Below are 12,786 nucleotides of genomic sequence, written 5' to 3' on the forward strand. Positions count from 1 at the left end.
TAAAGCGCTAATTACTATTCCCAGCGGCCGGAGTGGACTGACTGCTAATGTTCCTGTCTGGTTAATGAAGGAAGGTGAGGGAGAATATTTCTTAAGTCAGACATATGCTGGGATCTGGGCAGCCATAAAAACTATGTATGTAATGAAGCCATTCATATTAATGGCAACAACATTCGGAGGGCTGAGCAGAAACAGAAATGAGAGGATGATAGTGCATTGTAACTAGAGGAGATAAATGCCACGTATTATCCATCTGATGATTGCCCTCACTTAATCCATACTGAATAACCGAGCCAGTCAGAGTGAGCAACTGCATCCCATATAGGCTGGCTCACTACCATAAGCTGACCTGCTTAACCATGGGAATAACTTCCTGAAAAACATGAAGGAGGAGATGTGTCCTTGGAACAGAAATAAGCAGCATTTGATTTTCACTGACACAAATGCACTAAGAAAAACACTACCAGATCCGCTGTCTTTTGAAGAATCCAGATTTTTCCCATAGTTCTTTGCCTCTTACACCAGGAGTAGTACAATGTTTAAGGTTCAAAGATACTCATTTACTGAGGCGGATTCTGTTGAGCGAAAGGCACAAAGCAAAAGCATGCCTATTCAGTTAGCTTCACTGTGTTCCTGCTTGCTGTGCTCAGAGGTTCAGAGCATTTATAACTGACAATCAGTTCAGATAGATTATGGCTTGTGAAACAAGGGGATACAAAATTAGGTTCTCTCCTGGCACTGGAACACGATGCACCTTGTTTAGCAGAAGGGTGATCCCACAAGGGGAACCGGACCTAAGGATGCTCTCTGTGTTTTGCCCTGTTCAAACTGGGAACTGCTGGGAGAATAACTTTCATCAGCTTGAGAAGAAGAGAACCAAACACGCCCCTCCAACAAATCTCTTACTGGTTTTCTGTTTCATTGCCTTCAGTATTTGCTCTATACCATACACACCTTCCCAACAGAGCCCATCTCCTGCCATCCACTCACTGCCATCAGCACTTCTTCCCGTCTCATTGAGCAAACAGGTCAGCTCCAACCCCACCCCCCCAACATATTCAACATGTGTTTGGATACTGTGCCTACAGAACATAAACACTGCACAGAATGTCACGCAGCCACTAACTTACAGCTTACAGAACTAAAATAAACTCCTTAGGCAAACCACCGGCAGTGATTCATTCCCAGGTGAACTGGGTGTGCTCGGGTTTTTTTTAGATTGCACCATTGTCTTTCCTTTGAAATTCTGGTTCTACCCACCTTAGTTTGTTATGAAGCAGCTGAGCCTGCAGGTAGGTGTGGCTTGCAGAGGAAACTTATAAACACACGTCAGGGAAACCGGCTCCAAGAGCATTGGCCTTCTCTCTAAATGAAAATATCTGTGCTCAAGCTTATTATCCACATCCAGCAGGTGTTTCCCTCTCTAAACTGTAACCTGGCAGCCGTGGCGATCACTCATACTGAGCACATCCACCTGGTGCTCTGTAAGGCGTGATGCTCCTGCTTCTTCTTAAAAAATTATGTTTCCCTTACTTTTAATGCAAAATCTTACCTCCAAATGTTACCCAAAAGACCTTGGTGTCTTCAGCTGATTACAAAACCTCACTCTCCCAAAGGGCCATTTCATTGACTACAAGTGTAATGGGGCTGATGATGCATTAAAAGCAAATCAGCCACTCGCAGCTCCAACTTCATTGCCCTTTTTCTGGGGTCCCATCACTGTGCCTCACTTTGTCACAGTGCACTCCTCTGTGCATACTCCTAAATTAAATAATTACTTGGATTTGATACTACCAATTAGATAAATAATCTTCGCAAAAATTAAGGCGATCTATTGTAGAAGTCTGTGTAATACCTGCAGGATGTTAGAGGGGAAGCGCTGATAAACGTCACTGCGCCACTCTGACTAAAGAAGACTTTTAACTCAGTCTGGAGCTGATCTCTGAGGTGTGACAGGGCCTAAAAATCTCTAAAGCTGTGAGCCAGCCCGCATAGCCCATCTTACAGCAGTGCTGACAGCCAGGGAGCGCACAGCTCTGTGGTTGGACTCCCTCCTCTTTCAGATTCTGCAGTGAAGCTCTTGGCAATGACTGTCATACACACATTGTAGACCTAGGGCTCAGCAACAACAGCTCCCTTGGTCAGCCACTAACTGACTTCTTTGTGTCTTCAGCTCCCTTATTTGTAATGGACGCAGTAGTTCCCTTCCCCATGGAGTTCAAAGACCTGGTTTGTTCTGTCTGTGTTTGGTATCACTGTTACTCATGTTAGTGGTGCTGCTCTTTCCCACTCCCAAATGACTTTGTATTCTTTACCTACTGTTATCACAACAAAACAGCAATGTTAGCAGAGAACTGCAAAACAAAATGATTGAAGAAATGTAAAACAGAGAATGGCTCCTCCTGGCTCCTGCTAGGAGAGGATAACAGTTTCTGGGGAGCCATCAGCCTGGCAGGCTCTTTGTATAGAAGCTTCTTCAGAAGGATGAGGATGTAAAGTACAGTTTCAGAGAAGGAAATACATCTATGAATACAGTGCATGACCCAAGGATTCACAAATGAAACCTCATTGGGAAAACCATTCAAATGGAACAACTCACCCAAACCTGCTCTGGATTCTAATACAAATCTTGTTGCTTTACAAAGAAATATTTTGCAGCTGCTTGTTGCTCACAGCATCCAACAAAACCACATGTACTTAATAAGAGGTAACCAATTTGTTCCATATACACCACCACCTCTGCCCTTGGGATGAGTGAATCCTTCTGCCTTGTGGCAAAGCCCTGGGCGGGCAGACACTCACCGTGACACGGAAGGGCGTTGTGGCTGCAGGCTCCATGGTGGGGTTCCGCTCCGCGACCCCGCTGGGCATACTGCGCCTCTGCCCACACCTCTCAGGGGGGGACTCTGTGGACGGCAGAGGAGACAAAGGAGAATTACAACACATAAGCACAGGAATGGCAGCAGGCCGCGCAAAATGCAGCTCCTTCCTTTGAGGTGCCCTTGCAAATGAGCCAGCACCACAATCAGATTTCCTACAGCCACCCAGAACAATGTTCAATCAGCAAGACTTTCACCTCCAACAATTAGCATTTTTCACAAAAGCACAACCTTCAGATGACGCCTGACAGGTTGGCATTATCGTTATTTCCTGTCTGCAGATGGGTAAACAGAAAACACATCGAGCTGAGTGACAATTATATGCAAAGTACAGATCCTTGTACGTGTGGACGTCATACTCTCAAGGGAAACTGCTGATGGGGTTACAGGCACAGGCTGTTTGGGTTCTCTAATTCCTCCAGAGATTTCCTCTTGACCACTTCTGAAGGACAGTATGGATTTGTAACAGCAATTTATTTACTAAACAGTATGGAATCCAAGCAAAGGCAGCAGTAAATTAGCAGCTATTTCAGAACGACACCAAAGAGCCCATTTTTCCCACAGCTGTTCCTTTTTAAAAAAAATCTGAGAGCATAAAAACAACCACAAAAAAAGGAGCTGATGTAAACTTGGGGAACTCATTCTAACACAGTTCTGCCCACATCAGGAATGCCCACGAATGACATCATTACTATGGATCCTGGGAATGAGAGGTAGCCTGAAGAATACCTGCTGCGCAGGGAAATCTGACGGCAGAGGCTGCTAAAGGGAGGCTTCTACTAATCCATATGCAAAGAAATCTGAAGATGGAACAGCCTATCCTTCAGATTGTCTCAGACAATTATGTTCTCATAACTAATAGTACTTAGAGGCCGTTTGTTTGCCAATTCTCAGCCTCTGCCATCTGCAACTTGCTGCAATGAGGTCTTGGCAAGGAAGGCTGTCCCCTTAGCAAGGCCTTCCCCTTGCCAAGGTCTGCTGTCACCCAGGTTCTGTAAGAAACAATCAATAGCTGCAGTTCCACTCAGCAGTTCCCAAGAAGTACCCTTAACTATTGCAAAGGGACAGCCTGCAGATTCCTATTGCAGACTGGAGGAGTGCTCAATGTCACCTTCCTTGGTTGGCAATCCCACCTGTATTTCCTCACCAGTCACCCTGCAACCTCCAGCAGAGCCCCACGGCCAAAGTCAGCCAGCTCAATGCTTTCACAACAGCCAGCCAAGCCCTCTGATTCCTTCGTTACTTTCTCTGCAGAATGCTGCACTTTGAATCTCAAGGAACATCCAAGTCCTTTGGTACCTTCTCTTTCCACATTCAGGCTCCCACTGCCTCCCTTTGAACAGCAGCCTTTTTGGGCTGTCATAAGTGAACGACTGGAATACAGAGCTTTGGAAGCGAGTTCAAGCCAACAAGACGACCAAAGAAGCTGCTTTGCATTTTCTTGATGACCAGACCAATAAATATTGTATAAAGCATTTCTCACATGCATGGCTGGAAAACAGGAATGATGGGATTAGGTGAGAAGCAGCTGCAGGGCAGAGCTGGGCCTCATGCATGGTGCAAGGATGGGCCGCTCTGCACATGGCTGCTGCAGCACTGCCTTCCCTGCAGTGGGATGTTGGAGCACAGCACAGCTTTCTGCTGCTGCAACCCTTCAGTCTGCTTCCTCTTCCAACCACACAGGTCAGACCTCCTCAGAGGAAAGGACAGTGTGTTATGACCCAGGGCTGATTAATACCTGGCTCCAATGTCACTGCACTGAAGTCACAAACTGTGCTCTTAAATCGTTACTCTGTGATTACAATCTGCCCAAAGCAGAGCTGGCTGGCACAACCCTGACCCAGAGCAAAGCACGGAGATGGGTCAGCAGCAACACCTCCTGTTATCCTCGAGCTTACAGTCATTTCCATGCTGGCTTTGTGTAAGCACTGCGGGGATCACTGGAGGAGACGCATTACAAAACTCTTTATAAGAAACCAGAAATAACTAGAAGGAGGACTGGGTGTGGAGGGAGTTTTTGTTTCAAAGGGAAGTTGTTTCTTATAAAGAAAAGTAAAACCTGCATGCAAATAAATTAGTATCTCCTTACTAGAAGAAATACACAGCCAAGCAGTTTTTGCTCAGTGACGAGTAAGGATACATAAAGGTTGGAACAGCCCTTTTCTTCAGGGTGAGGGGAAAGGTCCCAGCCAGGTTGCTGTGCTTGGGGACAGAGCAGAGGAGCAGCGATGGGTTCTGCAAGGCAGCGATAACAAACCACTGCGTATCCACCAGAAGCAGACCAAGAAATGCCTTAATTTAGAGTAGATGTTTATGTTAGCCACGGGAACAAGTCTTCTCCTGACACAGAATGTTTTACATTGGAATTGACCGTATATGTACATTTAAGCTTATCCCAAACCTCAGTAGGCTGGAGCCCTCCGGGTGAGGCAGTGTTCAGAACACGGAGCTCCTTTGCTCCTTTGGTGCTGCTTTGAGGCACTCCCAGCCTTATTTTCTGTGATTTCTGACAGATCTGTACTTGTGCACCAGGCGAGCCAGCTACAGAGATCAGCTTCAGCATCTGACATTTCCAGGAGTGCCGGCCATTAGCAGATAACATCCTCGCTAGCCACGAGATTTCTCTGTTGGCCAAGTACCATCCTTCAGCTCACTGAGATTCCAGGATTATACCTTCATTTGTCTGCTTATTTACTCTGGATTAGATCTGACCTGGGGATTTACCACACACTATCTCAGGACGCTATTTGCTGATACAATGTCCTCAACTTGTTATGAAATGAAAACCTCCAAACCTCTCCTTCATGACACAGAGACCTGGAAACCCCTGGAGCCGTCCTGAGGATGAGTATGGCAGTGCAGCAGTAGGGCTGTGTGGAGCAGTTCTGGGGGCACAGCGAGGAGCCCATTCAGCACAGCCATCTCCACCACCCACAGCACTGCCCCAATAAAGGACAGCATAAATGCAGATGAGCAGTAAGATGTCTCATTACTGTTGAACAGCCAGGTCCACCCAAGCATATTTTCTGGTCTCGAAGCTCTTGGAAATCTCAGTATTAGACTAGAAATGGTTCTTAGGTTGCTCTGAGAACTGTGCTGTTCTGGCATCTATTCCTCATCTACATTCCTCCCCGGTACTGATGACATTTTGGGGCACTTTGCTCACACAATGACACCAAGCACTGTTACTCACATTTGCTTTTACTCCCCCTGCGCCCACTGCAGCCCACGTCCCGCAGCTCCCAGCCCTGCAGTGCTGTGGCTGTACTGGGCTGGGGCTCAGTGCTGTGCAAGCACAGGGGAACCCAAGCGAGAAGAAACAAACAAAAGTGCTTCCTGCTTTTCCAAATATTTACAGAAGGCAGCGATGTTTTGGGTTTCCCACATTGCAGCATAAGATCTTCAAAGATAATCTTTTATGCAATTAACAAAACCCGAACCCTCCCCTAAGTTATCATACATAGTCAGGTCCAAAGTGCTTTTTGGTACATGCTGTGTTTGGAGTTTTTATAAGCTGCCGGGGTTGGAATGCATCCCACTGAGTTCACTGCCAACAGAAGGACACGCAGTGTAAACATTACGCATTAATTCAGGTCCTAGGGCTTATGAACACTTCTGAAACTGTTTCTGTACCATAGTAAACTTGATAACTAGTTCAAGGCATCTGAATTAACAGAATAATTAATCATCTCTATGTTTCCATGCCTGTTCTTCACACTGAGAAATGGTTACAGAACAGCCCCGGGGCTGCTGTGCTATCAGTGGTGGGACGGCACCCGAGTGTGGGTCACCAGCTCAGCATCACCGCCTTCCTCCTCAGCCACTGCTACGGAGCAGTCATTAAGTGCAACACACACGGAACCGACGTTAATACTGTTTACTTTTCACCTCACAAGTGAGATGTTTGCACATTTGCATTACCTGCTCTTGTGAATCACAGCTAGTCCCGGAGATCGTCGGGATTACACTTTTTTTAGTGGGAATGAAATACATCAGCTCCTCCTGCTTGCTCATCCCTCCTCATGAGCTCCCCCTCTCCTGCTGTCTGACACATGATTCCAAGGATCAGCCGGTGGAAGAGACAGCACAAACAAAGCAAAGAGACCCAGCTGGAATGAACAACCAACAAGCAGATGCTTCCCAGCGAGTCAATTTTCTGCTATGAAGCCGTTCCAACTCCAAGCGAGAAAGGGAGGTGCAAACCTGACTGAGGAGTAGCAATGAGAAAATGTCTCCCTCGACTCACCAAAAGGAAGCTGTTCTTGTCAGCAGCACACATGCCATGGCACTCCGAACAAGCCAGGAATAAGAGAAGTGGAGATGATGACTTCATCGGAGGCAGCAGAGGAGAGGTATGCCCGGAATGCTGGGCAGGCCAGCAGCTGGGGAGGCTCAGCGGGAGGCTGGGAACCGCCAGGTTCCTTCACAGCACCGCGGTGATGTGCTTTAAGGAACAGAGACTTGAGAGTGCAAGAAAACTTCACCAGATCCTCAGGAGTTTCCTCAGAAAACTAAGAGCTCATCAGAACCCCAAGCTGATGGAACTGACCCTGTACGCAAGGCTCGGCGAGCGCAGGCTGGCTGCTGACCTGGGCAGTGACCCAGCAATGGAGGTGTGCTCTGCTCTGCCTCCCCTCCCCGTTCTGCCCCATTGGAGTGGGGCTCTGCACCACCTGCCCTGAGCTGCAGCAGGGCGGAGTTTCTGCGAAACCAGAGGGAACAGGAATTACCGGTCTCCTGCTCATACAATTACCCTTCGTGAATTAATTTTATTGCTTAATGAATTTAGCTGTTATTTCTCTAATTTCAGCATTATCTAGTAACTCCTTGCTACACACCCAACAGAGGAGGGAAGAGGTGCACAGTGTCAGAAGTGATTTATTTCACGTGGCTCACAGTAGCATTGATGAGTTAAAACAAATCCCTGGAGAGGAGATGTTTGCAGTGTCTGTGTGATTCAGAGCAAACAGAAGAGGCTGGCAGAGAATCTGCGTTTCAGGAAGCTTGAGGTGGCCACGTGAGACCGGGAGGAAAGATGGAGCTTTCATCTGAACCCAAAGGCCTATTTAGAAAATGCTGTTAGAAAAGTGGCACTTTTCAGAAACTGAGTATTACCCTGGGAATAAGCAAAGTCAGAAAGCACTGAGTTCAGGCAAGGCAAGAATGGCTTGGATGCAAGAAAGTCTGCTTTCCAGTGGGCAAAGATCAGTGCAGAACCACTGACAGACCAGGAATGCTCACTGACACGACCTCATCCCGTTCCACTCGGCTGGACGTGCAGTACAGATGTGAGGTCAGATTCTTCGGTCCGTTACCTGCACAGCTATTTATTAGAACATCTCACCCATTGCCTTAATGATTCCTTGGGGAATTCCAGCTGATCCCTTACAGCAATATTACGACCATTATGCCACATAAAATTAATTAAAAGTCAAGCCTTTATTAGGCAGTAAAATTGACTTTTAAGTAAAAATGGTTGAGAAGCAAAAGTTTAGGGCAGGTAATGATGCCCTTAGAAAAATCAAACTCATCTAAAAGCAAAGCTAATGAACATCCAGAATGGATATTCCCCAGGCTAATGAACATTTGCGTCACCACTGCTTTTCATATTAGAATAAAATTATTTCTTTCCACATCTGAGAATCCCGTGCTTAAATACACTTCAGTAAAGCAGAGCAATCTCACTGCCTGCACCCAGGACTCTCCCACATCAGAATCTGTGATTTATTCCCCGCTCACACACCACTCACGCTCTCCTGCTCTCACCAGCTTTTCAGACAATTAAGGATGTTTACAGAACTACAGCTTGTAAAAAAAAGTCTCATTTATCTGAGCGTTTAGTTAGAAAAGAACAACAGCAACAACAAGGGATCATTAGCTGCCTTTTGTGCTACACTCTGGCACAAAGCCTTTCCCTCACCCATTAAGGCTGTTGGTGTGCCTACACTTTCCAGCCTCTCACCTATACCTCTATTTCCCTCACAGGTGACATAAGTGTTACAAAACCACTGTACTAAGCTTAAAAGAGGGCCTGCCATTCTCTGACCCAACTGTGCCACTGCCTGGAAGCACAAAAAGGCAGAGAATGTCCTGAGATGGAAGGGACTCACAAGGACCACCAAGTCCAGCTCCTGGCCCGCACAGGACACCGACAAATCAAAGCACATCTGAAGCACCAGAAGGACACCTATGGACCTCTGCAGCTATGAGAGTGGAGCCTGGAGCAGTTGTGCAAACTGAAGAGCCTTATTTGGACTGGCTGGGAAACAGAAAACAGTTCAACTCATAAGGAACACTGGAACAGACAGTTTCCCATCAGTTAAAGAGTATGACCGTGTTTTCTCACAGTAGGACTAACACCTTCTGCAAGGAGAACTTCTTTTTCTTTGTTAAGTAATGATTTTCAGTCGTGCTGACCCTTGCCATAGATCACTATGCACTTTAATGGATCTCGTGTCCTCGCTGTGCCAGGTTCTGAGATAGCATGGACTGAATGATATCTAATATTCCTCATTACACTTCTCAGCAAGTGCTATTAGCGGCTCTGGAATCCAGTAGTTCAAAAAGCAGCGCTATTTTTTCTGTCTACTCAATATTCACCCGTTTCTCTGTTTTCTCTGCTACCACCCAGCACTGCAAAACCGAGCTGTGCATTCAGAAACAGATCCATGTGCAAAAGTCAGACCCAAGTCCAGGGCCCCAGCCTGGTGCCTGAGTGACCACCAGGCCAGAATACACAGCAACCAGAAAACTACCCTCCCCTTTCAGAAATAAGCAGTAAATCACGGTGACTGAGGAGCCTTTATTACAACCTCAGTTTTTACTGTCTTGTATTTTTAATTAGACATTTGTAAAATATACTCGGTATTTATTATTCCTTATTTATCAGTCTTGGAAATAAAATATGTATGATATTTATCTATCTCTGGTGTGATGTCTAGAGAACAAACTTGTCTTTTGCTAACAGCATATCATTAGGAGCCTTTTCTCCAGGGTAAAATTGAAATCAAACTCAGACTTAAAAAATACATCAGAAAAAGATGAAGCTGTAGCCTGGCTGGGGACCAGATGGGAGAGACTGCTCCTGCCCTGGTTAAACTGGAAAGGATGATAAAGTGAAGTGGAACATCAGCTTCCTCCTATGTGGTGATAAAGACAAGCAACGTGGAGTTTGCAGAACAAGAAGTCAGCTCAGGGGAGATTTAAATTAGATTCATCCATCATGCTTAACATTTCTGCAGAGATTCAGAACCGTTACCGTGCTGCTTTCTTGCAGCACTTTATCAGCATGGCTGCCTATTCACAGACACCATCCAGGGCAAAGGAGTGACTTCTATATTCTGCCATCTGTGGCTCTGCAGATGTAAGCCATGCCACCCATCCACACCATGGGGATGGATGGGGGCACAGCATCTCCTGCCCAAGATGCTCTCATCCTCTGGCCATGTTCTGGCCATGTAGCTGACATGGCTGCTGCAAAGCCTGCTGCCCCATTATAGCTCCCTGCCCTGCATAAGGAGTCGCAGAGCTCACAGCACCAGCTGACTTCTCTATCAATTGTTCTTTTACTTCAATGCAAACTTCAGTTGGATGTTTAAGTTGGGTCTCATTTCAGCTTCCTCTGAGCTTTTGCCTGTTCTTAAGCCACACTCTCATCTGTCTGTGCACCTGGCTGGTGCAGAGCTCACTGCTTTTCTTACACGTCTTTTGCCTTCTGCTCAGTGGTAACACAGGTGAGATGCAGCCCTCCCTGTGCTCCCACCTGCACGGCCCATCTCCTCCATGGGCTGCTCTGCTGGGCAGTGCCTTTAGGGCAGCTGCTTTGCAGAGGAAAGCCCAGGGCAGCCCACACTGCGTGGGAAGCAGCAGCAGATACACACAGAACTTGGTGCAGGGTAATTACGAGGCCTTTTTTGCAGTCGTGCATGATGACTGCTCTAACAGGTCTGTACCGGCAAACGGAATATTAAATAAATAAACACTTAATTTATAAGCATGATTCATCAGAGATTTCATCTTCTACAGCAAAGAAACAGATGTTCCATTGATGGCACTTCATTAGAGAGATAAATGGGGTCACATACATATCTCCGTTCACATCCATCTGCATAATAGACCAAACATTAAGATTTGAAATCCGCATAGCACATGCAGCTCTTACATCAGCCTGAAAGACTCTTAATGCCCAGAGCCAATTAATCCGAGTTAGATTGCCTTGACATTGCAGGAACTTCAGTTTTGTTCAAGAAAGCAGAATGCAGTTTCACTTGGAGAAGAATGACAGATTTTACCTAACTGGATGGGAGTCATTTTTGGTATCTGCTGGTCAAAATACAGGTTACTGATGAAGGATCTCACACACAGCATTAATATGCAACAGTGTCAGACAGTCTGAAAACACAGCGCTTCCTGCAGTTAGAATCCATCGGGGTTAGGAGGGCTACTGTCAGCTTCAGGTCACAGAGGGTGTTCTGTTTTCCAAGGCTTTCTGCAGGATGCCTATGGGTTGCTCTGCTCCTGAGGGGCAGCATTGGTTCCCTCAGCACTGCCCTGCTGTGTAACCCAATGCTGCAGCACTGCAGGACCATTTAGCACACGCAGTGAACAGCAGTTGCTCTCCTGGGGAAGATTAATTCACCAGACCCCACTCAGAAATTTTATGTGGGAATTCACCCAAAATTCAGCTGGTCCTAGAAGTAAAGCAATTTAAATGAACACAAGTGTTCCCACTTTGAATACGTCAGCCAGACAGGGATTTGTTCTCATCTAAGGGTACAAAGGTAATAACTGTTAACCTCTGACAGCTAAAAATGTAAAGGGAAAATATCTTTCATTTAAAACTTGCTCATTTGGTTTCCATGGCCACTGCTTAATCACGGAGGATGACTATTACTTGCTACTATGGCAACCAAGAAGCTTCAGAAGCATCCTGTAATTTAACTCCAGATGCCAAATTTTACAGCAGTCCACCTATTACCGCATTTGGGTACTTGAGAACAAGACCAGGCTTGATCTCAACACTACAAGAAATTCATTGGCGCACAAGTGCTGCAAGAAATCAAAAGTGTGAGCACAAAATGTACAAAAGGAACTTGCACTTGAAATAAATTGGTTTCTTCAAAAAGAAGCATTAAGTGCTCAACATCTGAGGAATCCTTTTGCAGCGTTAATGTTAATGAAGCAAAACTTTGGCCTTCCTTATTCTTGTCGATGTTTCTCAAAGCCTACGCAGTAGCAGGGCAAGTATTTCCCCAAAGTGAATGCTTCAGTGCTCATCTTAAAATGCACGTTGAAAGTAACACCAAGTAGCCAATATTCATAAACCACGAAGCTTTGCTTCCAGCACTGCCAAGAAATCCCACACCAAAAGCTTTGTCTGCAATGGGGCTTCCAGAGATGACCTGTGGAGATCACTGTTCCTTGACACTCATCCAATCTACATTGGGTATTAATTCACAGCTTTTGAAGTCATACGTTTTTACATTTGGTTCCCAAAAGGGTCGGGAGAAACTCAGTTTGAAAGTCTGACCCTGAGGCTGTATGCAACAGTGAAATGAATGAGGAAGTTCTGAGTTCCGCATACATATTTTAATATGCGTACACACAAAGACATGAGCAATTAATATCTAAATCTCAAGCATTCTCTGCAGTGTTAAAAGGAAAGCAAACCATCCTCAGCTCGTGTCTGAAGTGAAAAAAGCAAAAATAATAATGACCAAATATGGGAACTGACCCAGCTAGTTCACCATCTCTATTGAGACCAGAGTAAATGAAAGGATTATAGAGTGCCTTCAGTGCAATAACTTAAGGGATTAGTGGCATGCTAGAAGACCTCAGAGGGAAAATACAGGTTTAAAAGCTTTAAAAGGCAGCTCTGTGTCTAAATTGTTTGGACTCTCACAGCTGT

The 12,786-nt window shown here is 45.8% G+C and overlaps 1 protein-coding gene across 8 annotated transcripts in view; it reads right to left on the reverse strand.

Annotated features, from left to right (window-relative positions):
- The window catches only part of DAB2IP (DAB2 interacting protein), a 155,657-nt gene that overhangs the window by 102,549 nt on the left and 40,322 nt on the right, over positions 1-12,786 (reverse strand). For 6 of the 8 annotated variants that reach the window (XM_015878974.3, XM_085520864.1, XM_015878976.3 and 3 more), the window contains exon 2: positions 2,803-2,906. In XM_015878974.3, the coding sequence (XP_015734460.2) occupies positions 2,803-2,906 (104 nt within the window). Of the gene's footprint in view, positions 1-2,802; positions 2,907-6,800; positions 6,853-7,125; positions 7,259-12,786 lie in introns of those variants that run through there. The other 2 variants (XM_015878980.3, XM_085520866.1) reach the window with 2 other exon arrangements.

The sequence above is a fragment of the Coturnix japonica genome, chromosome 21 (genome assembly GCF_054131305.1).
Source record: "Coturnix japonica strain WE chromosome 21, WE-NBRP24, whole genome shotgun sequence".
Classification (NCBI taxonomy): domain Eukaryota; kingdom Metazoa; phylum Chordata; class Aves; order Galliformes; family Phasianidae; genus Coturnix; species Coturnix japonica.